The sequence below is a fragment of the Cupressus sempervirens genome, chromosome 4 (assembly GCF_028749045.1).
Source record: "Cupressus sempervirens isolate cs-2001-9-10 chromosome 4, ASM2874904v1, whole genome shotgun sequence".
NCBI classification, from domain to species: Eukaryota; Viridiplantae; Streptophyta; class Pinopsida; order Cupressales; family Cupressaceae; genus Cupressus; species Cupressus sempervirens.
In genome coordinates, this window is record NC_143121.1 from 468356441 (window position 1) to 468380770 (window position 24330).

Sequence of the window (24330 nt, forward strand, 5' to 3'; positions counted from 1 at the left end):
TGTTATAGCATTGCAAACTTTAGCTTGATTCAAAATTACAACCATATTAGGTTCTGATTGGCTTTTAGAACTTTTTGCTGGGCCATAAATCATATCAATTATGAAGGCTTAACAATTGGATAAAGATTCCATGAACTATGCTTCAATTCAAATTTAGTGACTGGAATTTTAAACTAATACCTTAACAATTCAACTATGTGCCATAGCCATCAAATTTAATATGTTCAACTTGTTCATGCACAGCTCTATTGATGCCCAAGGCTTCATTGTACCTCTTTAAATCCATCTACTTATAGTAATGATAATTGTTGATGTAATTATTGAATAAAATGATTGTTGCTTATAATTATGTTTTTTTTTAACCATTTGAGTTTGGTACCATTTTTCCATGGTTATACTTTCAGACTTGAGAATATAAACTTCAAAATATTTCTACAAACAAAACCATGAAATTTCCTCTATGAAATAGGACAGGAAAGAATAAAAGCAAATTTCTACATTGATTTTCCTCTCTCTTGGAAACAAGCAGAACTTTCATTTAATTTTAATTGAAATGGTATTTCCTCATAATTTGCACATAATAAGATATAGCTATGCTACAAGAAAAAATCTGAGAGTGGAAACTGAGCTATGATCTCCTTAAAATTTCTATTGATTCCACCCAATTCTTGAATATGGGGTTCATCATCTTCCACTGGAATGATTTTTGCAAACTTCCCTTCCCCAAAATAGTCCACCACTCTGTTGGCAGCTTCTAGGCCAGTTACGTATGCTTTTTCCTACAAAGTTTAAAAATAAATTGTTGAGTGAAGCATCCAATGTCTTAAGTCTAATATAAAGAATTTCACTAAAGTATTTCTGAAAGAAGAAATACAGTTCAACCTGAGACCAAGAACCATGTCGAGAAATAATCCAATCACCAGCCATAAATAGGTTTGGAATGCCTGTACTTCCCCGCATCATGTATTGATAGGAACCTGAAATATAAATTTGTTGATTGCAAACTTGTTCATCCCTCAATTTGCCATTCCAAATTGCTCAAAACCATGCTAGCCTTATAAACTAAGCTATAAAATGTCACGCTATTAAGCTACAAGCACAATGCAATAAGGTACATCCTAGTGTCACAATTAGTCATCAAGAATATATTTACATTTTAGAACTTCTGTAATTTAGTAGTTTTGATCATTGTTTTGGATTTAACTATTTTTTGCTTATAAATCCAACATGAATATATGCTAGGTTTTCTACCATGCTTATTTTTGGTCTATTAGTGGCACCTATCTACTTGAAGGCTTCCCATAATTTCAAACTTGCACCAAGTAGTATCACATTGTATAGTAACTTAAGAACAGATATTGCCATGCCTATCTGCAACAACTCAATCAAAATACAAGGCCTGCACTCCCCAACCATTAAAGGAAACAATAGATCAGCCTTGTCTAGTTAAAGCCTTGAATTTGATCTCTTCACAATCAATTCTGAAATATACATGTTAAGTATCAGAATTTGCACCCATTACTGAACTGAAAGAGTTCAGCAATCCTGACTTAACATGGGAATCACTTTACTATGTGGGACATGCAAATAAAGTGAAACCTCTGGGTTCTAGGCCGGCTCCTATTCAATATTTCAGTGAAATCTCTACGAACTTAATTTAAATTGGCAGGGAAAAGGAGAGAAATTGCTGAAAGTAAACCTAAAACCTAAAGCCTAAATTAAGAAAAAGGTGACACACCAAAAGTGATGATGGAAATTCAAATACACTTGATGGAGAGGATTACACAGCTATTTGAAGTGCAAGCAAAACACATCTTCCTGTAAAAATTTGCATAAATAATTTATAATAAGGTTTTAAGAATGAATTAGTAAAAGGAGGAACATAGACACCTCTCTTTAACCAATTTCACTTTTAAAGACACAAATTATAACCTACAAATAAACTTACTCTCCTACAATTAGGTGCTGGAATGAGACAGAATGACAAGGAATAATGATATTTCACAAGTTATTCTATCAAATCATTCAGATACACACACAGAAATGTAGAAAGAAAGAAGGCTTAACAGTTAACACAAAATAGCATAATCACACTTGTTGTCACTTGTACTGAATCTCCAAAAATGAATTACAAATTTTGCAAATACAGTTCAGGACTCAGAGAAGTAGTCACAAAAACCCTATGCATAAAATCAGAACTTCTCAAAATGAGTTGCCAAAACTCATTAAGTACAAACCCAACACTTGGGTCAAATGCAGAAAGAAATCCTAAAAATCAAGGCTCAAAAACTTCCAAAAATGAAGTCTCATAACTCCTAAGACTTTACTAACCCATAAAGAACCCAATGACTCACTTCAAACTGCCCCAAAATTGCTCTAACAGGTCATAAAGACACTTAGACTACCAAGGTGAATCCAAATTCGACCCCAAAAGCCCTATATTCCCTCCAAATGTTCTCAATTGATTTCTCACTTAAATACCATGACATTTATTTCCCTTTTTGCATTAAAAAAAAAAGAAGAAATATCAAATGATTTATAACCTTATCATTTAAAATATTTCCTTTACAATGATATAATTATGCAAAAAGAAAAAGAAAATAAACAAAGACTTTATAAAACTACAAGTGAAAGGAGAAAGAAATAAATTTCCCCCCCAAACACAAGACAAATACAAATATGTGAAAAGGGATAAAAATCCCACACATAAAACCCCCCTCTAGCAGACTTCAAAGAATATGAAATATGGAAAAGGCATAGAAGCCTTTGTCATTTTTCACATTTGTGCATTCTGGAAGAATTTGGAATATGTGAGGAGATAATGAGGGTTTCAGTGGTTTTTGTTTTGGCTGCCATGATTGATTTGCTGGAGCTCGCTAGTCTTTATCTTGCCATGAACACAGAAAGTATTTTTGTATTTTGATGGTGAACTCTTATTGTTGGAACTAGGAATGAAACTTGAGGGTTTCATTGTTGTTTGATGGCCGCCATGATATGGGTTTTGCTGGTCTTTGAAGCCGCCACGAGCTTGGAGGTATTCGCAGCATTGTTCCATTATTCTCCCATCTTTATGCTTATGTTTTTCATTCCCACTTGCCGCCAGGAAAAGTTTTACTGTATTGATGCTTCTCCATTTGCTGTCACTGCTGGCATTGTTTTCCATTTCGCTGCTATGGTGTTATTATGACAATTGAAAGGATATATTTTTTTGTTCGGTTTTAAATACCCCTCGTAGCATTTGCAAACAAACTTCAATTTTCTATTGGCTACAGTTGTAGGGTTTGCTGTTGTTTTATATGCATATTATGTGCTATCATGAATATTGATGCTGCCAGGAAAAGTTTATAGCAGGAACTTTTATGCTCTTTGAGATTTGAAAATGCCGCCACTGGAAGGTTAATGCGACTAATATAACTCTTTATTGCTGAGCAAAGTTTTGCACTCACAAGTTGTCTTTCTATTTGAAGCTACGAATTTGGGTTCCTATACAAAGATATTTGAAACATTTTCTCAGTGGTTGGTTTTGAAATATCTTGTCATTGACCTTTTTTGATTTATCTCTTCCTTTCACCATTCCCAAACAAAAAAAGAGTTTTTTTATATATTTACAAATCTCCGCACTAGGCACAATCGATGGGTTTTGTGATTGACCTGGCCAAGCACTTGATTCTTGAAGTAGATACAATGAGTTGGATTGGAGCCTTGCAATAGACTAATCTGTGCAGACACTTGGCCATTAGCATAGGCAGATTCAATTGCAAAACTACATGCATGGTTGTAAGGATATGAAAGATCCCTGATAGATGCCCTTGCTGATCTGCTGTAGTTTTTAAATTAATAAACTATATTTTCCTGTGATTTCTTTGATGGTCTTTGAGAAAAGAAGGAAGTTGCAGAAGGTTTTGTTTTTGTTTTGTGTTTTTTGATAGTTTTCACAATAGTAATAAATAATGAACAATAAACATGAGAGGAGACTGAAAATAAATAAGAACATAGAGCCAAATCAGAATCGCTATAAATCGTACCAAGCAGATTTCTGATTTATAAAGCCAAATAATAAATCCAATGCAGTTCCAAGGAGCTTACATCCAACAATGATGCCAAACTGCTGCAAATGGCAGCCGTAAGACTGCAAGGAATCACGTCCCAACTGAAAGAATCAATCTGTAATGCTGAACCCATAAATCTGCAACCTGAATTCACAATAAAGAATGGTGTACTCTATCCCTGATAGCAACGCACACTGTCTGAAGAATCCAATGCCAATAACTGCTGAGGGCTACGTCCCAGCCAATCCAAAACCTGGTGTTTGCGTCCTAGATGAAGAATTGCTCTCTCAGAGACAATTCACAAGAACAAGTTTTTCAATATGCAAAAGATAATAAGAAATTAGGTCTCCATCTCCTTATATCCCCTTCCAATTGTAAATTGAACCCTAAAGGGAAATTACACTTTGCCCTTTAAATAAAATATAATAAAAAAACATTTTCCCAATTAAAGTCGTCCATGCTATAGGAAAAATATTACTTTATTAAAATTCCATAGCTGAAGGCACCAAAAAGTCTACAGATAGTAAAAATCATGTATAATAATTCGAGACCTTTCCAACGAGCTATAACACATAGGTGTACTTGATTAACTAAAGCCAAAATCCCCTTATTACTCCAAAATGGTTATATTATTAACCTTATTTTAATTTATTTAATCACCAACTTAGAAAATATTTAAATATATTAAAATATTTCTCAAATGGTCCCAAAAGGCCCAAAATGACCAATCAAACATGAATCTGACCTTGTGACCTGTCTGTGACTGATGCCGAACAAGATGGGTCAACTGGCAGTCCATCCCTAAAATCTAGGGATGCTTCCAAAAAGTAGGAGATTGCCCCAATCAACCAAAATTGAGTCCCAATGACTCTCCCCTGCTGTGTGCACCTCTGAGAGAACTGTCACTAAACTGGGAGTTCCTCCTAAAAAATAGGAGATGCACTCTAAGTCTCCAAAACGTTCGCCGAGGTCTCCAAATGCCTCCTAGACCACTCCTAATCAATCCCTACAAATTAGGAATCCCTCCTAAATTGTAAGAAATTGTTGTCTACTGCTCCAAACTACTTGAGAAGCTCATGCATGACTCTCAAAGCCCCTGGGTTGGTTCCCTGTATGCTCTGCTGGCCTATGGGAGCCAGATAATAGACCAACCTTGCTAGAAATGTTGTCACGAAGGAAGGGAAAAAATTGGGGACATGACAGTCCTCCCTTCCCAAAGATTGCTTGTCCTCAAGCAATGTCAATCCAACTCCACAAACATTAGGCAAGTCCATACCATAACCAAGAATGATCCCAGGGTCCCAAGCCATCCTGGAAGGTTTGTAGTTCCATCTTCTAGAAACACTATCTCTTTAACACTATCTTGCACTGCACCCAAACAAGTAACCTCCTGAAAACCCGCTGAAGGAAGAGCAATCAAATACTGTACCAACTCTGTCAACTCCTCAATGAATTGCTCTCCGAAAGAACCAAACTGGAACACTAAAGGTGGAAACTCTAGTAAGCCTACATTGGCTTCCACAGCCTCAACTATTGAACTGCAAATCCAAGTGATTCCAAGATTCCAAATCCGCCTCAAAAGGGAACCACCATGCTGATGCTTCGTCACTCTGATATAAATATTAGTGAACCACAAGTTGTGAAGCAATTCATTAGGACCCTGAAGCACCAATGTATCAATGAGACCAGGGCTCGGATCCCAAACCAAAATACCAAATGTGCTGAATGAGATGAAGAAGTATCTCAACCGCACTCCATGAAACATACATACAATGAAGCAGACCAGCAAGCTGTGAAAGTGAACTCCCATAAACCAGTATTCCAACCCAAATGGCCACCTAACAATGCTGCTATAATTCTGACCAGCAACTCGAATGATATCATAGACGTCATCATACCAATGCCAAACAACAAATGTCCCAAAGAAACACTCCTCAATGCCCTCATACTGAATCATGGATGTAGTCAATGCCAAGTCAAGTAGTAAATGATTCCAGCTTGGACAGCCACTTGTCCATAAGGAATCGAAGACTATGGAATCACCAATCAACAAGGATACCACTGCCATATCAATGGATGTAGATGACAAACTCGAAGATGAAGTATGTATGCCATCATGAGAAAAACCAAAGCATGTGTCATTTGTACCCAACATTGTAGGATTATCAATTCCTAAATCCCATATCGATCTGAGAAATGTTGCTCCACCCAACCACTGCGCTACTCTGATGTAAACATCTGTATACCAAAAGTGAAGCAACTCAATATGAATCCATTGAAAAAATGCCCAACACATGTTGATACCAAGATCCCAAATCTTTGCACTGACACATCCCTCTAGCATGTTGATACTCATTATGTTGTTGTTGTGAAACTGTACTTCATCTAACCAACTAAGAACTTCACTCCAAATGAAGCCACAATTACTACCAACAACCAATGCTATTAGGAATTCACAAATGAGCCAATCATCGGCAAGGAAAGTTTGTTGAATACTTTTCCAACTCTTCCAAACAACTGCTGCAACTTTACCTATATTTTCACAAATTAGTGTGCCTTCATTAAAGGTTGTTAAGTAAATATTTCGTTTAACCATATAACCAACGAAGTCCCTTATATTCTGATCTTGAAAGCCCAATGTAATATTTAAAAAATCTGAATCTTCAATCAAAAGGTACATCGCTGCCCTATCATATGGAAGAGGTGATAAACCCATTGATGATTGAGAGATGTTTCTAATTCTCAACAAAGACAGGCTCTTTGTGGCTCGTCCACTAGGTATGCAACTTAATATGTCATCAACTCTTGGCAGGGAAGGATCAACTTCACACTTGAACACCCCAACTTGTATGTAACCAACCCAAGGTTCAAAGTTTGACTCATGAGATGAAAGAGAATTGCTGTTCAAAGTCAAAAAATCCGAAGTATGTTCATACCTTTTCACAATGTTTTTGCAGTCTTCTCTTGCCTCTCCTTCCAAGGTAGGTGACTCCTCTAAAGGTGCTGGTCCATGGGGTGTGTTCAAACGAATATAACATGTCCCATTAACTGCCTTAGCTGCCCAAAATCCGATCCATACCTCTATCTCCATAACTGATATGTTTTCCATTACTAAGAAACTCCAAGATGTAGTATGCTAAACAAACCAAACATTATCAAAATGCAATATCTTCTTAGTAAGCAGCCTCTTAGTCTCCCTAATCATCTCTGTAAGACAAGATGCTTCATATGATCTTAACAATTGTCCTTCCATTGTAGATGATGCATGACTAACCAAATCAGAACCAATAATGTTCCATTCCACACAAATGAAAATAACACTTGTGGCTAGTCTATCAAGTGTGAAACTAATATCATCATTGTTTGGAGCCTTTAAGGGGCTCTTTAAAAGAAGAACATCATAAACTTCATGATGCAAACTAGACCAAACTGAGTTTTCTAAATCATAACTCTTTTCCTCTTCACACATCTCAACATGCTCTTCTTATGGACTTACCTCAAGAAGCTCTTCCCTTGTATGCTCAACATCCTCACTTTCGTCCCTTGGAAGAAATAAGGATCTAATGTATGACTCTCTTTGCCTTCTTGCATTATCAAGCTGATTGCATCTTTCTTTGACCTCTTGTAAGTGTTGTCTTGCTTGGGCAGCAAGCATCTTGGCCTTCTTAGCTCTATGTGACCATCCATTGCACGTCTCTTAAGCCTTTTTCACATCTTCCAAGGTGGGGTAAACACAATCAAAACCTTTGTGGTTTAAATCCACAATATAAATCTCATGTGCAACACACTTAACCTGAGTACCATCATAGGAAGACTCAACAACCTCATTACCTTCATGCGAAATGGATGATACCACATGACTAGAGCTACTATTGCAAGAATTAGAATAGGTATCAGACCTTGGAGACATGCTTTCAGCATCCCTAATGGACTGATCCATGATTGTAATCTCTTCCATTTTGTGATCAACTTGATGAATCAATGGTGTGCTATGTGTCTCCTCCTGATCTAGAGTTATTTCTTCTTTAGGAATCCCACATGATGACTGATTTTTGTTTTTCATAGGCTGCAACTCAAATGATAACACATCTTCATGCCTTTCTTCTGCATACCCTGCAAGTGACTGATCCATTATGGTGTTTTTATCATGAACATGGATAGGTTGACACAAATCTTCTTTCTCACATGAAAACATATCATCAACTATGGCATGGTATTCCTTTTTCGCAAGCTTAACCTTATGACAAATTTTTGGATGCATGTCAATGTAATCTTTGAAATGAAAGTTCTCCCTAACATATTGAGGAAGAGTATTATACTCCTCAAGTATGCTAATTACTTCCGTTTTCTTGTCTAGTGGCAATGGATCCTTTCTATAAGAAGATGATGATCCACTAGCATGTCCAAATTTCCTTGACATAGAATCATTGAACTGCTGCAATTGAAACTTGATTTTTTGTTGTGACTGCTCCAATTCTTTCCACAGGGTTATATCTGTTAACAATTTTGCCATAATGAACTATCACGCTGACCAACTAAAACTAACATGCCAGAGCAAAAATTGACCCTGTACTGCTAATATGAATTATCAAAACTTTTGATCCAGTACCCAGATGCCAAAATGAATTATCAAAATTTTTTAGCCAGTACCCAGATGCTGAAATGAATTATCAAAACCTTTTATCCAATACCCAGATGCCAAAATGAATTATCAAAACTTTTAAGCCAATACCCAGATGCTAAAATGAATTATCAAAACTTTTTATCCAATACCCAGATGCCAAAATCTGTTGTGACAATTTCTCACAAACCCTACAGGCTGGTAAGATGTAGGCTCTGATACCACTGAAAGATCCCTGATAGATGCCCTTGCTGATCTGCTGTAGTTTTTAAATTAATAAACTATATTTTCTTGTGATTTCTTTGATGGTCTTTGAGAATAGACAAAAGTTGCAGAAGGTTTTGTTTTTGTTTTGTGTTTTTTGATAGTTTTCACAATAGTAATAAATAATGAACAATAAACATGAGAGGAGACTGAAAATAAATAAGAACATAGAGCCAAATCAGAATTGCTATAAATCGTACTAGGCAGATTTCTAATTTATAAAGCCAAATAATAAATCCAATGCAGTTCCAAGGAGCTTACATCCAACAATGATGCCAAACTGCTGCAAATGGTAGCTGTAAGATTGCAAGGAATCACGTCCCAGCTGAAAGAATCAATTTGTAATGCTGAAACCATAAATCTGCAACCTAAATCCACAATAAATAATGGTGTACTCTATCCTTGATAGCAACGCACACTGTTTGAAGAATCCAATGCCAATAACTATTGAGGGCTACATCCCAGCCAATCCAAAACCTGGGGTTTGTGTCCCAGATGAAGAATTGCTCTCTCAGAGCCAATTCACAAAAAACAAGTTTTTCAATATGCAAAAGATAATAAGAAATTAGGTCTCCATCTCCTTATATCCCCTTCCAATTGTAAATTGAACCCTAAAGGGAAATTACACGTTGCCCTTTAAATAAAATATAATAAAATAACATTTTCCCAATTAAAGTCATCCATGCTATAGGAAAAACATTACTTTATTAAAATTACATAGCTGAAGGCATCAAAAAGTCTACAGATAGTAAAAATCATGTATAATAATTCGAGACCTTTCCAACGAGCTATAACACATAGGTGTACCTGATCAACTGAAGCCAAAATCCCCTTATTACTCCAAAATGGTTATATTATTAACCTTATTTTAATTTATTTAATCACCAACTTAGGAAATATTTAAATATATTAAAATATTTCTCAAATGGTCCCAAAAGGTCCAAAATGACCAATCAAACATGAATCTGACCTTGTGACCTGTCTGTGACTAATGCCGAACAAGATGGGTCAACTGGCAGTCCATCCCTAAAATCTAGGGATGCTTCTAAAAAGTAGGAGATTGCCCCAATCAACCAAAATTGAGTCCCAATGACTCTCCCCTACTGTGTGCACCTCTGAGAGAACTGTCACTGAACTGGGAGTTCCTCCTAAAAAATAGGAGATGCACTCTAAGTCTCCAAATGCCTCCTAGACTACTCCTAGTGAATCCCTACAAATTAGGAATCCCTCCTAAATTGTAGGAAACTGTTGTCTACTGCTCCAAACTACTTGAGAAGCTCATGCATGACTCTCAAAGCCCCTGGGTTGGTTCCCTCTATGCTCTACTGGCCTATGGGAGCCAGATAATAGACCAACCTTGCTAGAAATGTTGTCACGAAGGAAGGGCAAAAATTGGGGACATGATACCACTGTAAATTATCAGTCTGCCACTGCCATCCAATTTCAAATGTTGAATCATTTCTTGCTAAGTCTAAGTTCATGTTTAAATGTGAATTTGCATTCACAATTAGTTAATGTTTGGTTTTGTAAACAAGAACATATACGAACATTCCTGTGAAAAGAAGTTTTCACATTGTACTACACTGCTTCAGCTTCAAACGATAGAATATGTTCTTCCTTGAAAAATATGCCAGCACGACAATCCTATCTTCCTAATTTCTTCTTTATTACACTTCCAAGCCATAATACTGCTGCAAGCTTTGCAACCGTACTTCTCTGTGATGATCACTGTCCCTATGCTCATCATAACGCTTACTCTTATGGGTTGATCCCCAAGTTGTTCAATCAAAAGATTGTGTGGGGTAAATCTGATCTTAGATGGATCATCTAGTTTCAAATGTGAAACTAAAACCTTCACAAGTTCATCATATGTAATCAAAGTATTCAATACCAGCAAGCCACATCTTTTTTTGGATTGTCCAATTTCCAAAAGTGAACATCCTTGTAATATTTGACATGGTGAAAATACTTCTCAATAGAATGAAACTCATCCTTTCCCTCGTCCATTTTAAAATGCATCTTTGGAGGCATATGATATCTTCATCTTGAAGCTCATTTTCTTTGTAACTTTTCAATATGTTAACATGTACACGCTGAACATTAGGAATAGAGCTACACTCCTTATACAGCACCACTTCTTTATCTATTTCAAGCCCTGCCATTTGTTTAAACTTATCTAGATCTTCCATAGGCCTGCTGTCTTTTTCCACATGTTGTTTTCCTATGTATCGAAGTCCCTTTTTCTATATCCTCATTCATCTCAAGGTATTCAGCAGCACATCAAACTGCCACTATGTTCAAGGCATTTAAAGTGACTGTGATGTCATAACAAAACTTGGCACAGATCTCAAATATATCAAAAGCTCCAACTTGTCTTTCTTAGATCGACGAGTTTCTACAGCTAGTCTTTTGTAATTTATCGCATTTGGAAAGAAGTGGAAACAGATGATCTCTCTCCAACCATATCTGCAATGACTTCCATTTGTGTGACAAGAACTATGCATCCTTTACTTCAATAACTACATCATTTGATACTTCTAAAATGAGTGATGGGCATGGACAGGATCATCCATGCTTGGCTGTAATTTCCCTCTAAATGAATTATCAGGTGACATTTTTGAATCATCTTTACTCCTGCATTTTGCTCTTATCTTCCTTCTATCCCTGCTGCAATTCCAGCATCCAAGTTTCCACTTTCCGCCTTGTTAGCTGATTCTATGATATACACTATTGGAGCTACATAGGAATGTGATTTGAATGTGACTCTTTCTTTTCTTATGTGAAATACTAATTTTTGCGGTCTTATTTCTTCTCAGCCATGATTGTGTAGCATATAGATGTAACCTGATCAAGCTTGTAATATCCCCAAATGTCTGTTGTAGTTCTTTTAATAGTATCATACTATCATCACTAATACTCTTTGCTGTAATCTTTTGCATCCTGTGGCATATATATCCTGTAGAATATCATCTATGAGGTTCAAGCACGGGCTCATGACACCCATAAATAACTTTTATTTCTGTTTCTTTGAAAGGCTTCCTGCAAAATATCTTTCAGCATTGCATTAAATATAGCTTTCTTTCTTTTGTAACGAAATACATTAACAGATAGAATATGTGTAGTAGTAGAGACATCCAGTCATTGCTTAGATCCTTTGGGATCTAATACCATTTCTCTTTCATTTTTGCAACTACTGAAGAATGCAAAGCTTGGAGCTGGATGACGAACACACCAGGGATTCTATAACCAGTCAAAGCAAAAGGCAATGACTGGTTATCTCTAACCTCATTTCTTTCTTTCAAACATATTTATTTGTTTGTGTATTCCTTTATGAAAGAAAATTAGTAAATTAAGCTATACTCACAGCTTGTGTGAGATCTTTTCCTTTCAGCATATCAATTCATTTCATTTTTGTAAAACATCAGTTATATATTTGAAAATGAATAATACAAGGACATTCCTATTTTTTTTTGTGAAATGAATGGCATTTATGTACTTTCCTTGTATAAATACTTAAATTTTACACATGTGCAAAATTTCAGTAACAATACAATATATGGGTAAGTTGGCATGTTGGGCCTTGCCTTGTCAAAATCGAGGCAAGCAGTTCAGGCCAATGTAGCGTAGAAGTCAGTGAAATAGCTGTAATAATAACTGTCGGATACAAACTTTAAAAATATAAATCATAAACAAGAATTGGGCAACAAAATCATATTTTTATCTCAAAGTTCAATACCTTGCATCCAACTCTTACCCATAATTTAACACATTCACATACCAATGTAATCAAACATAAAGCAGACTGCTCACAATCTAAATGACAATTTTCACGGTGCCTGTGAAAGATTATATGCATAAAAAACTAATCACTATTACTTTGAAAGTATCTTTATGTGTGTGTTTCCTCTTTGGTTAAACAATTTAACAAAACAACAGAAATGTTTCATTAAAAACATGAATAGCCATGATTTATTGACCCCACAAAATAATTAAAAAGTATGTGCTTGCTAATTAGCACTATGGATATTTCAAAAATGGAGGTGTATGAGAGATGAGGTGAATTTAAGGGTTATGGCACAAACAATTTGTGTTTTTTTGCTACCCGAGGCATCGAAGCAACAAATTGATTTCCTTTCGTACTTCAATGTACAAAGCTATTTCCAGCAAGACAAGTGTAAAGATTTACTATAAATTCATAGCTCAAGATAATGATAAGTCATACACTTCAGCTATTAAGAACTAAAACTAGAAAAAAAGTAAAATAACACTTGGCAAAGAAAAAGATTTTAATTGATCAAAGACCAAAATGTTATCACTACATTGCATGTTTAGCTCACAGTTATGTGAAATTAAAGGTTCCTTGTTCATAATGTATGTAATCAATTGAGGAAATATTCAACTTCTCTACTTTATACACTAATCTACTAAAATGTGAGGTTCTCCAGCTCAATTAAAAGGCCTAGGCACTTTCCATTTCTCTAGAGATTTGTAAAGAGGTATAAGCTTCATTCTATGATTAAACTATAGGGCACGTTTCCTTTTCTCACAATTTTTTCCCTCAGGTGTGAAGGAGGGACCTAGAAAAATCTAGAGGGAGACACAACCATATCTACTAGGTCTTAATATATTTTATGGGTGTTTCAGGAAGTACTCAAACTGTGATCATAACTACTATTAGTACAGATAATGCCCATAGTCTTCCTTAACATGATTTATCAACCTTGTTGCTACTCCCTTCTCCATGAACCATCCATATAACTGTTATAACTACTTAATTTGAGATGAGACGTTAATGTTGAAATATATTTATTAAACATATTGATAAATATTGATGCATATTAATGAATATTGATAGATTATGTTAGCAATAATGTTTTTTATATTGATACTAGAATGGTAAGAAGATTATGTCTTAACTAGCTTGTGTGCCCAGTGGACACAACAGGATGGACCGCCCTCAAAGAAGGGAGGGAGAATAGTATAAGGGAAAGAGTATTTAGACACAAGGAAAGGTCAAAGTTTCCTTTCTAAGCCTCAAACCTAGAGATAAATCACCTTTGGTTGTCTGATCACCTAAAGTTGTAGGGTCGGTGGTGCAGGAGCACCTAGGTAAGGCTATCTAACAACCTAGGCTTCCTAATTGAGTTTTGGCTTGTAGTGGCCTTAGCCCAACCACTAGTGAAATAAAGGGGGATAGAGAGTCCTAGAGTACGACTTAGCCATTAGGAGGTCTAATTGGGTCTTCATTAATGTCTAGTTGTCTAAAGTTGCTAGGTGATGTTCAAATTGTTGTCATTATTGCTAAGGATGGCAATTGTGCATCTAGAGAGCTAGATTAGTCAACTAAGGGGTGGGATGATGTTTTCATTTCATAAGTGACATATCTAAGCACTTAGTAGAGTTTCATGGGGTTTGAACCAAGTTTGACCTAACTAGGACAAAAGTTGTAAAGTTGCTTGACAATTTTTGCAAAATTGCAAAATTTGTAATGACAAATTTTATTGCAAAAGTGCAATTTCGATCAGATGGTTGAATAACCACCTCAAAACAGTTGGAGCAGGTGTAATGGATCTAATTAAGGCCTCCCTTGACCTGTAACAAGGATTGGATGGCATTGTGGAAGAATTTCGTTTAATGAGCAAGTATATTTTAGTGTTAATTTTACCATAGTACGGGGTTTTTGCTTCTTAAGAGTACAAGACGGATTGAATTTCGTGTTGTAGCTTATTCATTAGTTAGTACTGGTCAATACTAAGTTCTATGTGTGATTAGATAGGTTGTTGAATCCATTTCCTTTCCTTTTTGTAAATATTTTGGCTTTTGCTTAGTTGTTGTCCTGAACCAAGCAGTTTGGAAAAATGGAGTCTTAGCTCACTTTTCCATCATGGCATTGGTACAGTCTCTTGGAATGTGTGAGAAGACTTCTTGTACTATAGGCATACAAGTGCTTGGGCCCTGGAAGGCAAGTTTGGCCATTTTTTAGTGATGCCCTAGGCAAGCCAAGTGAGCATGGTTAGGGATCACAGAGATTGAAACAGCAAATGAGGGGATTGAATGCAATGAATGCTTCAGTACAAGTGGATGGAGATTTAGGAGATGAGAGTGGAGAAGTCTTGTGCCAAAGTTGACCTCTTGGTGACATGTTTTAGTGGGGGATTGAGCAAACCCTTGCGATTTCTATCAGAAATTTAGCAAACCCTTAATTTTAGGCTTAAAATCAGCATCCCACTATACGGACTGGTTGGGAAAGTGAGACCAGGTGAATCTCAAAGGTCATCCAATAGGGTATTTGGATATGAAATTAGTTTGCCACCTCATTAATCCTTTTTCTGAGTTAATTGCAAAAAGGTGAGCTTGGAGGCCATATTCCTTGTAGCCCTTCAAGGCCTAAATTGGAGCAACTTCTTGAAATCACTATAGATTTCAATGGAATTTTGGTGGATGAGCATTGGGATGGCCTCAAAACCCTTGGGAAAATCCTCTCTCTCTATGCTGAGTAGATTGTGACTATGTGTGGGTGTTTGGTGTAGATGAGCCATTTAAGCATCTAAGGAGTGTTGATGAGATGTAGTCAAGTTTTACACTGGTGTGGACAAGTTGATAGAGGAAGGGATTGGGAGTGTGATCCATCCTATGTTAGGGTTAGTGTAAGAACCCTGAAAGGCTAGAGGAGAGGCCTAGAGAAGAACCTAGGAGAAGTTAGGTTTAAGGAGCAAGACTTGTCCTTACATCAAAGTGGTATCAGAGCCCCAAAAGATTTGGGATTGTGGATAGACGTTAAAAACTGAAGAGGAATCAATAGGTGAAACAAACATGGTGATTAATGCAGAGTTAGCCAAGGAGATGGATGAGAAAAAGGAGAAAATCAGGATCCTTAAAGAAGCCCTAGAAGAAATGAAGACTAAGCTAGAAGAAGTTGTTGAAGCAGCCAAGAATAAAAATGAAAAAGCTGGAAGCAATGAAAAAGGAAAGGCAAAGATTGATGAGGACATCATACCTGAACCAAACCCTCCATTGAATGAAGATCCATTCTTGAAGGCCATAAAAGCACTAGGAGGCAAAGCACTAGAAGGAATTACATTATTTAATGGAAAGATGGACACTGATACGGTGATGGAATGGATTGAAGGGATGGAGAACCATTTTGAATGTGAAGGTGTCACAAAGGCACAAAAGGTGAAGGTTGCCAAATCAAGACTCAGGGGATCAGCATTGACATGGTGGAAATACTTGTAGGATGAAAGGGTCAGTATGGGCAAGAAGCCTATAGCTAACTAGAATGCCATGGTGACCAAAGTGAAGGAGAACTATCTGACAGAAGATTATGAGGTACAGTTGCATAGAAAGAGGCAAGGTCTGAAGCAAAAAGACATGGATGTTGCTTCTTATACAGAGAAATTCCAAAAACTATGCCTAAGGTCCAAGATCCAGGAAGAGGAACCTATTAAGGTAGCAAGATACTTGGGTGGGCTTAAATGGAGCATCCAAGAAGAGCTAAGCATATGGACTCCTACTTTTCAAAAGTGTCATCAATTGGCTCTTAAGGTGGAAGAGAAGAATAGGAAGAAGGGTGATTCAAACTTCAAAGGTAGAGGTAGAGGAAGAGACCAAAGAGAGCATAGAGGTGGATACCAAGGTAGAGGAAATGATCAAAGAAATCAAGGTGAGTCTAAACTAGCAGAGTAGGGTAGTGAAACTACTCCAAGGGGAGGTTATTTAAGACGAAGAGGCAATCAAGGAGGCTCAAATAGAATAAGAGGTACAGGCAGGAGCAACTCATATTTTGCAAGTATGAAGTATTATACTTGTGGTCAATTGGGCCACCCTGCCTATAGATGTCCTGATAAACCTACTTCTTCAAGTAGTGATAAGAGAGCTTCCTATGTTGATGAGGACACCATGAATTCTAAGGTATCTGAGGTACATCATATTGAGTCAGAGAGGGGAGAAAATTTAATGTTCAAGAGAGTGTTGATCAGACAGCCAACCAAGGATGAACCATAGTTACACCACCTTGGGGGACGGGGGGACGATGAAACGGGGGGACAAGTTTTCAGGAGGGGCGACAAAGGTGCGTTAATTTGGGGATGGTGGGGGGACGGTGGCAAGGGATAGGAGGGGGTGTGTATATATATACATATGGTACATTAAATTGCTAGTTATCAAAAGATGTATTGCAATATAAGATGTAAAGATGTAAAAGAGTAAATACTTTAACATTGGATAGAATTGGAACATTGAACATTGAACATAAATAGTGGAATCAACAAATAGTCAACATCGGGACATCCCTCATCCTCGGCGAAGGTGACGGAATCTGGTGGTACCACTGGGGATGGGGGAACGAAATCCCCAAGTCCTCGATGCATCCAAGTTTCCGAGACATGGGGCAAAAGTGGGGGGATGCGTCTCCATGTTACTATGGGATGAACCCAAGCATAGAAGAGCCTTGTTCAAAATTAGGAGCAAAATTTTGGGCAAGGTGTGCAAAGTCATTGTGGATTCAAGCTCCACAGACAACATCATATTGAAGGAAGTAGTGGATAAACTCAAGTTGGTAAAATTACCTCATGTTAACCCTTACAAGGTTACATGGTTGAACAAAGGACACGGTGTGTTGGTCAATGAGCAAACTTGGGTTGAATTCTCAATCGCAAGCTATAAAGACAAATTGCTTTGTAGCATATTGCCTATAGATGCATACCATCTCCTATTGGGCAGACCTCGGCAATATGACAGAGGTGTTGTCTATGATGGGAAGGAGAATTCTATCTCTTTCAAGAAAGATGGAAGAACTTTCAAGATTCAATACTTATTGGAGGAGGACGAATTACAATTTAAAACTCCTAGTCTGTTGTTGAGTAGTGGGAAGGAGTTCATCAAGGCTCTTAAACATGAAGACAATGAAGGGTATGTCATTCTCCTTAAGCCTAAGGATAAAGAGAAAACTAATCAAGAGCCCTTACCCACTAAAATCAAAGAGATGCTTGAGAAGTATAAGGACATTGTCAGTGATGGGACACCTGCAACTTTACCTCCTAGGAGAGTGATAAGTCATCAGATTGACTTTGTACCTGTGCTTCATTGCCTAATAAGGCAGCCTATAAGCTTACCCCAGATCATAACAGAGAGGTAGCTAGGCAAGTACAAGAACTCCTAAATCAGGGTCTAATAAAGATGAGCATTAGTCCTTGTGCAGTGAGTAGTTTTGGCATCCAAAAAAGGAGGAAAATGGAGGCTTTATATAGACTCAAGGGCCATCAACAAGATCACTATAAGGTATAGGTTTCCCATACCCAAAATTGAAGATTTGATGGATTGTCTTGGAGGAGCTCAATATTTCACCAAGTTGGACCTCAAAAGTGGTTACCATCAGCTAAGGATAAAGGAAGCTGATATGTGGAAGACAACTTTTAAGACCACAGATGGATTGTATGAGTGGCTTGTGATGTCATTTGGGCTCTCAAATGCTCCTAGCACATTCATGAGACTCATGAATGAAGTATTGAAGGATTACACTGGAAGGTTTGTGGTGGTATATCTTGATGATATACTCATCTTCAATAAGACAAGAGAAGAACACCTAGAACATGTGGAGATGGTGCTATGAAATTGCATGAGGAGAAATTGGCAATCAATTTGGAAAAGTGTGAATTTATGAAGCAAGAGATGTATACCTAGGATTTGTAGTATCCAAAGGGTCTTTGAAGATGGACCAAGACAAGGTTGCAGCTATTCTAAACTGGCCACCACCTACTACAACAACAGAGGTAAGAAGTTTCCATGGTTTAGCTCAATTTTATAGGAAAGTCATTAGGAATTTTAGTGATATTTGTGCACCATTGCTAGATACCATTAAGGGGGGAAGTGAAAACCAAGTTTAGGTGGACTCCTAAAGCAAGAAATGCATTTGAAAAGTTGAAAGGACAAGTGGCCACACAACCTATCCTTAAACTGCCTAGTTTTGATAAATTGTTTACCTCAGAATGTGATGCAAGTGGGATGACAGTAGAGGGTGTGCTAAGTCAAGAAGGTAGGCCAGTAGCCTTCTTTAGTGAGAAACTAAATGAAGTTAAGAAGAAGTACTCTTCTTATGACTTGGAGTTGTATGCTTTGGTTCAATCTCTTAGGAAATGGAGGCATTACCTTCTACCCAATGAGTTTGTGGTATTTACTGACAACTAAGCCCTTAGCTACATCAACACCCAAGAAAAGTTAAGCAATAGACATTTGAAGCAAATGGAATATCTTCAAGTATTCACATTCACCATCAAGCATAAGAAAGGGTAGATGAATAGGGTTGCAGAAGCACTAAGCAAGGGGATGCTAACCATTCAAGAAGTTCAACTCCATAGCATTGGTATAGAGAGTTCTAAGAACCTCTAAAAGGATGACGAAGACTTTGTTGAGGCTTACAAGGTATGCTATGAGTTTCAAAATCATTTTCATAGCTCTTTTGTTGATTATACCTTGCAAAGTGGACTATTGTTTAAGGGGAACCAATTATGTGTTTCTAAGGGTTCTATGAGAGAGAACCTTATCCAAGAGAAGCATAATGGAAGCCTAAGTAGACATTTTGGCATCAACAAGACCCTGGAGTTAGTTCAAAGGTTCTACTATTGGCCAAAATTGTCAAGAGATGTGACAAGATATGTTGAACAGTGTGTGTGAACTTAGAGACCTTGGAGCTATGGAATATAGGAGTGGTCTGGCTGAAGACTTCGCTCATACCATGAAGGAGATTCAAGAACAAGTGAAGAAGGCTATACAACAAACTACACAAAAATTGAAATAAAGTGGATGAGAAGAGAAAAGATGTTTAGTATGCAGTAGGGAACTATATCATGGTACATTTGAACAAGTCCAGGTTGCAGAAGGGAGTACCTACCAAACTACAGATGAAGAGAGAGGAACCCTACAAGATCATAGCTAAATATGAAGCCAATGCATACAAGGTGGATCTTCCTAGTGACTTGAACATCTCACCAGTCTTCAATGTGGCAGACCTAACCAAGTTTAAGGGTCCTTTAACTGAAGTAGATGTGAACATACAGGAGGTCAGCAAGGATGTAGCATCTGATGTTCTACCTCCCAACATATAGCTGGAGGTAGAGAAGGCATTGGATTGAAGAGTCAAGAAGTCTATTGGACACAAGGTGTACATGGAACACCTCATCAAGCGGAAGAATAAGCTAGAGTCAAAGGCAACATGGGTTGTAGCTACAGATTTCAAGAAGAGGGGAATAACTGGTGACATATTGTCTATAGGATTGACATGATTTTCTCTTGTAGGGAGCATGGTGCAGGAGCACCTAGGTAAGGCTATCTAACAACCTAGGCTTCCTAATTGAGTTTTGGCTTGTAGTGGCCTTAGCCAAGCCACTAGTGAAATAAAGGGGGATAGAGAGTCCTAGAGTAGGACTTAGCCATTAGGAGGTCTAATTGGGTCTTCATTACTATCTAGTTGTCTAAAGTTGCTAGGTGATGTTCAAATTGTTGTCATTATTGCTAAGGATGGCAATTGTGCATCTAGAGAGCTAGATTAGTCAACTAAGGGGTGGGATGATGTTTTCATTTCATAAGTGACATATCTAAGCACTTGGTAGAGTTTCATGGGGTTTGGACCAAGTTTGACCTAACTAGGACAAGAGTTGTAAAGTTGCTTGACAATTTTTACAAAATTGCAAAAGTTGTCATGACAACTTTTATTGCAAAAGTGCAATTTTGATTATATGGTTGAATAACCACCTCAAAACGGTTGGAGCAGGTGTAATGGATCTACATAAAGCCTCCCCCGCCTGTAACAAGGGTTGGATGGGATTGTGGAAGAATTTTGTTTAATGAGCAAGCATATTTCAGTGTTAATTTTACCATAGTGAGGGATTTTTGCTTCTTGAGAGTACTAGATGGGTTGAATTTTGCATTGTACCTTATTCATTATTTCTTACTTGTCAATACTAAGTTTTGTGTGTGATTAGATAGGTTGTTGAATCTATTTCCTTTCCTTTGTGTAAATATTTTGCTTTTTGCTTAGTTGTTGTCCTCAACCAGGCAGTTTGCGAAAATGGAGTCTTAGCTCACCTTTACATCGTGGCATTGGTACAATCTCTTGGAATGTGTGAGAAGACTCCTTGTACTATAGGAATACAAGTGCTTGCGCCCTAGAAAGCAAGTTTGGCCATTTTGCAGTGATGCTATAGGCAAGCCAAGTGAGCATGATTAGGAATCACAAAGATTGAAACAGTAGATGAAAGGATTGAATGCAATGAATGCTTCAATCCAAGTGGATGGACAGGACATGGGAGTGGAGAAGTCTTGTTCCAAAGGAGACCTCCTGGTGACATGTTTTAGTGGGGATTTGAGCAAACCCTTGTGATTTATGTTAGCAATTTAGCAAACCCTTAATTTTAGGCTTAAAATCAGCATCCCACTATATAGACAGATTGGGGAAGTGAGACTAGGTGAATCTCAAAGTCCTTCCAAAAGGGTATTTGGATATGAAGTTAGTTTGCCACCTCATTAAGCCTTTTTCTGAGTTAATTGCTAAAAGGTGAGTTTGGAGGCCTAAATCGGAGCAACTTCTTGAAATCACTATAGATTTCAATGGATTTTTGGTGGATGAGCATTGGGATAGCCTCAAAACCCTAGGGACAATCCTCTCTCTCCATGCTAAGTAGATTGTGACTATGTGTGGATGTTTGGTGTAGATGAGCCATTTAAGCATCTAAGGAGTTTTGATGAGACGTAGTCAAGTTTTATATTGGTGTGGACAAGTTGAAAGAGGAAGGGATTGGGAGTGTGATCTATCCTATGTTAGGGTTAGTGTAAGAACCCTGAAAGGCTAGAGGAGAGGCCAAGAGAAGACCCAAGGAGAAGTTAGGATTAAAGAGCAAGACTCGTCCTTACATCAGTCAAGTGATGGTCATTGGTTGCTAGTCGATAGTGATGGGTTAGGAGACTCTTCTCTTGTTTACCTTTCTATTAAATTAATCAAATCAATGAACATTCAATTTTATGCAAATGAGAATTGGATTAATAATTCGAGAAATTCAATTAATCTGTTAAGTAAATAAGCTTATGCTTGAAATATCTTATTTCTTGATCAACCTTTTAAATCAGTACTAACATCATATATACACACAGAGATATATATGTGTATATATACATATACATACATACATACATATATTGTAGTGGTGCCTCAAGTTTCTGGGATAGGCGAAAGGGCACAAGGGGACAACAAATGTTTTGGCCAAAATTGGGGACGGGGCAAAAAGGACAGTTATATAAAATATAGAAAAATTTGCAAATATACATGGCATTCATATGAAAATATGGATAAAGCGTACTATTTATACATCATAGAGCCTTAACATACAAGTTTACAACATCTCATCATTTCAAAACACAATATGCATTCAAAATTCGGAAATCAGAATTAGGTCAATATTATATATGCATGTGATAACAAAAAATATGTAAGTTTAACATACAAAACCAAAATTCCCAAAAGCTTAGTGCTCCTATATAGTTTCATATTCAATTTAAAAATCAAAATACACAAAAAGTAAACACAGCGCGTTGTTGCTCCTAATCCAATTCAGCCTACTCTACATCAGAATTAGAGTCATCTCTTTCATAGCTCACAAGGAGGGCATCCTCATCTAATCAAGTCCCAACCAATCCTGGTGATGTCTCCTCATCAACGTAGGCCACATCTTCAGGAACAACATCCCAATGTAATGCTGAAGTCTACCTATACTCTATAGTCTGATAACCCTGAAGTCTGAGAGCACAATGCACTATTACTAGCTTCTCCACTCAACTAGAGGCAATTCTATTCCTCTTAAATGAGTGAATAAAGCCATATGTAGACCAATTCCTCTCTGCAACAAAGGAAATAGCAAGTTGTGCAAGGAGGCGAGTAGCGAGCACCTTCAACTCTAGTGTACCTCTCCCACGCCATGTCCACCACCCAACAAGATCTTTCTATGCCAATATGACTCTGTCCAGCCTTGCTTGCAGTTTGCTCAAGTTTGGGCCAACAAGGTTTTGAAGTCAAGGAACTATGCACGAAGTATGGAAGCCTTCTCGCTCTAAAAACATCATACCAATGGCTTGTGAGAGTCAACTAATACCTCTTGTTCATCACATAGAGGCACCCTTCCATCCAATTTTGCAAACCATTTGGAATTTAGTAGCATTTTCATAGTGTTCCAACTTCACATCACAATGGGACTAATATGCTCCTCATAAAACGATAAAGTAAGATCCTTTGCTGCAACTGTTTTTTATCTTCCCCAACATATTGTCCAATGTCTCATATATCTCTCCGAGACTAGGAGAGTCTGTAACAACATATGTAATGACATCCACAATAGGGGAGATGACAACACAAAGGTATGTGCAAAATGCAAACAAACAATTTGGAAGTATTATATCATCAAAATTAGAAATTTTTATATAATATAAAAATCAGTGATCTAAAGAATAACATTAAATTTTAATTTTTAAATAAAATCAGCAACTTATCTTATTTTACCCCACCAACTATCATCAAGGATCTTTAGCTTGACTAATTGTCCTTTAGCAAAGCTAGAATTAGACCATTGACTCCGCTCTAAATTCACTGCCATTAATTGTAGAGCCTCATCCACCTCAAGAATCCCCTCCATCAAGATGGAGAATGTAACATACCTATAATAATAATATAAATAATTTTGTATAATTATAAAATCAAAATACATATAACTATAATTTAAATAATTTTAAAATAAGTCATTGAAATTCCAAATTCGCATACCTTGTTTCAGCTGGTTTAAGGAACATCTTTGAGAAGGATCTAAAAAGAGGAAGTGAGGTATGCTGGTTGCAAATGAACATTTGAACCTCTCTAGCTTCTAATACCACTTGCTTCACCCAATCTATCTTGTCAATGTCTTTTAATGCATTGTTCAATGCATGAACACAATGGGTCCAAAAAATGTGCTTGCAAGCATCATGTACCATCAAACCAACTGATTTGCACACACGTGTTGAGTTTGTGATCACCTGTACAACATTACTAGGCCAAATCTCCTCTATGACATCTCCCAAAATGCTGAACAGGAACTCTGCATCCTTAAGCATCCCTAAACTATCTATGGCTTTCAGAAAATATGAATCATGGGGAATGTGATAATGATGTTGATGAGTGGTCGATGTCTAACATCGTCCTACCCATCCATCACAATAGAGTAGTCAGTCCTAACCCAAATCTTTCTCATATCCTTAAACAACACAGCAATGTCTAGAGGGTTATTCATAGCTTATGATCAACAAGGGGTACAAACGAGGGACCCATAAGGGCTACATCTTTCATCGTTTGTTTTCATCAAGAGGAACGGGCCACATGAA

General features: G+C 37.2%; 1 protein-coding gene across 1 annotated transcript in view; it reads right to left on the reverse strand.

Annotated features, from left to right (window-relative positions):
• Positions 1-429: 429 nt before the first annotated feature.
• The window catches only part of LOC149561998 (uncharacterized), a 151301-nt gene continuing 127400 nt past the window's right edge, over positions 430-24330 (reverse strand). Inside the window, exons 12-13 of the mRNA XM_089825534.1 lie at positions 883-977; positions 430-779 (exon numbers count right to left, since the gene is read on the reverse strand). Coding sequence (XP_089681660.1) covers positions 597-779; positions 883-977 — 278 coding nt within the window. The 3' untranslated portion in view covers positions 430-596. The remainder of the gene's footprint in view (positions 780-882; positions 978-24330) is intronic.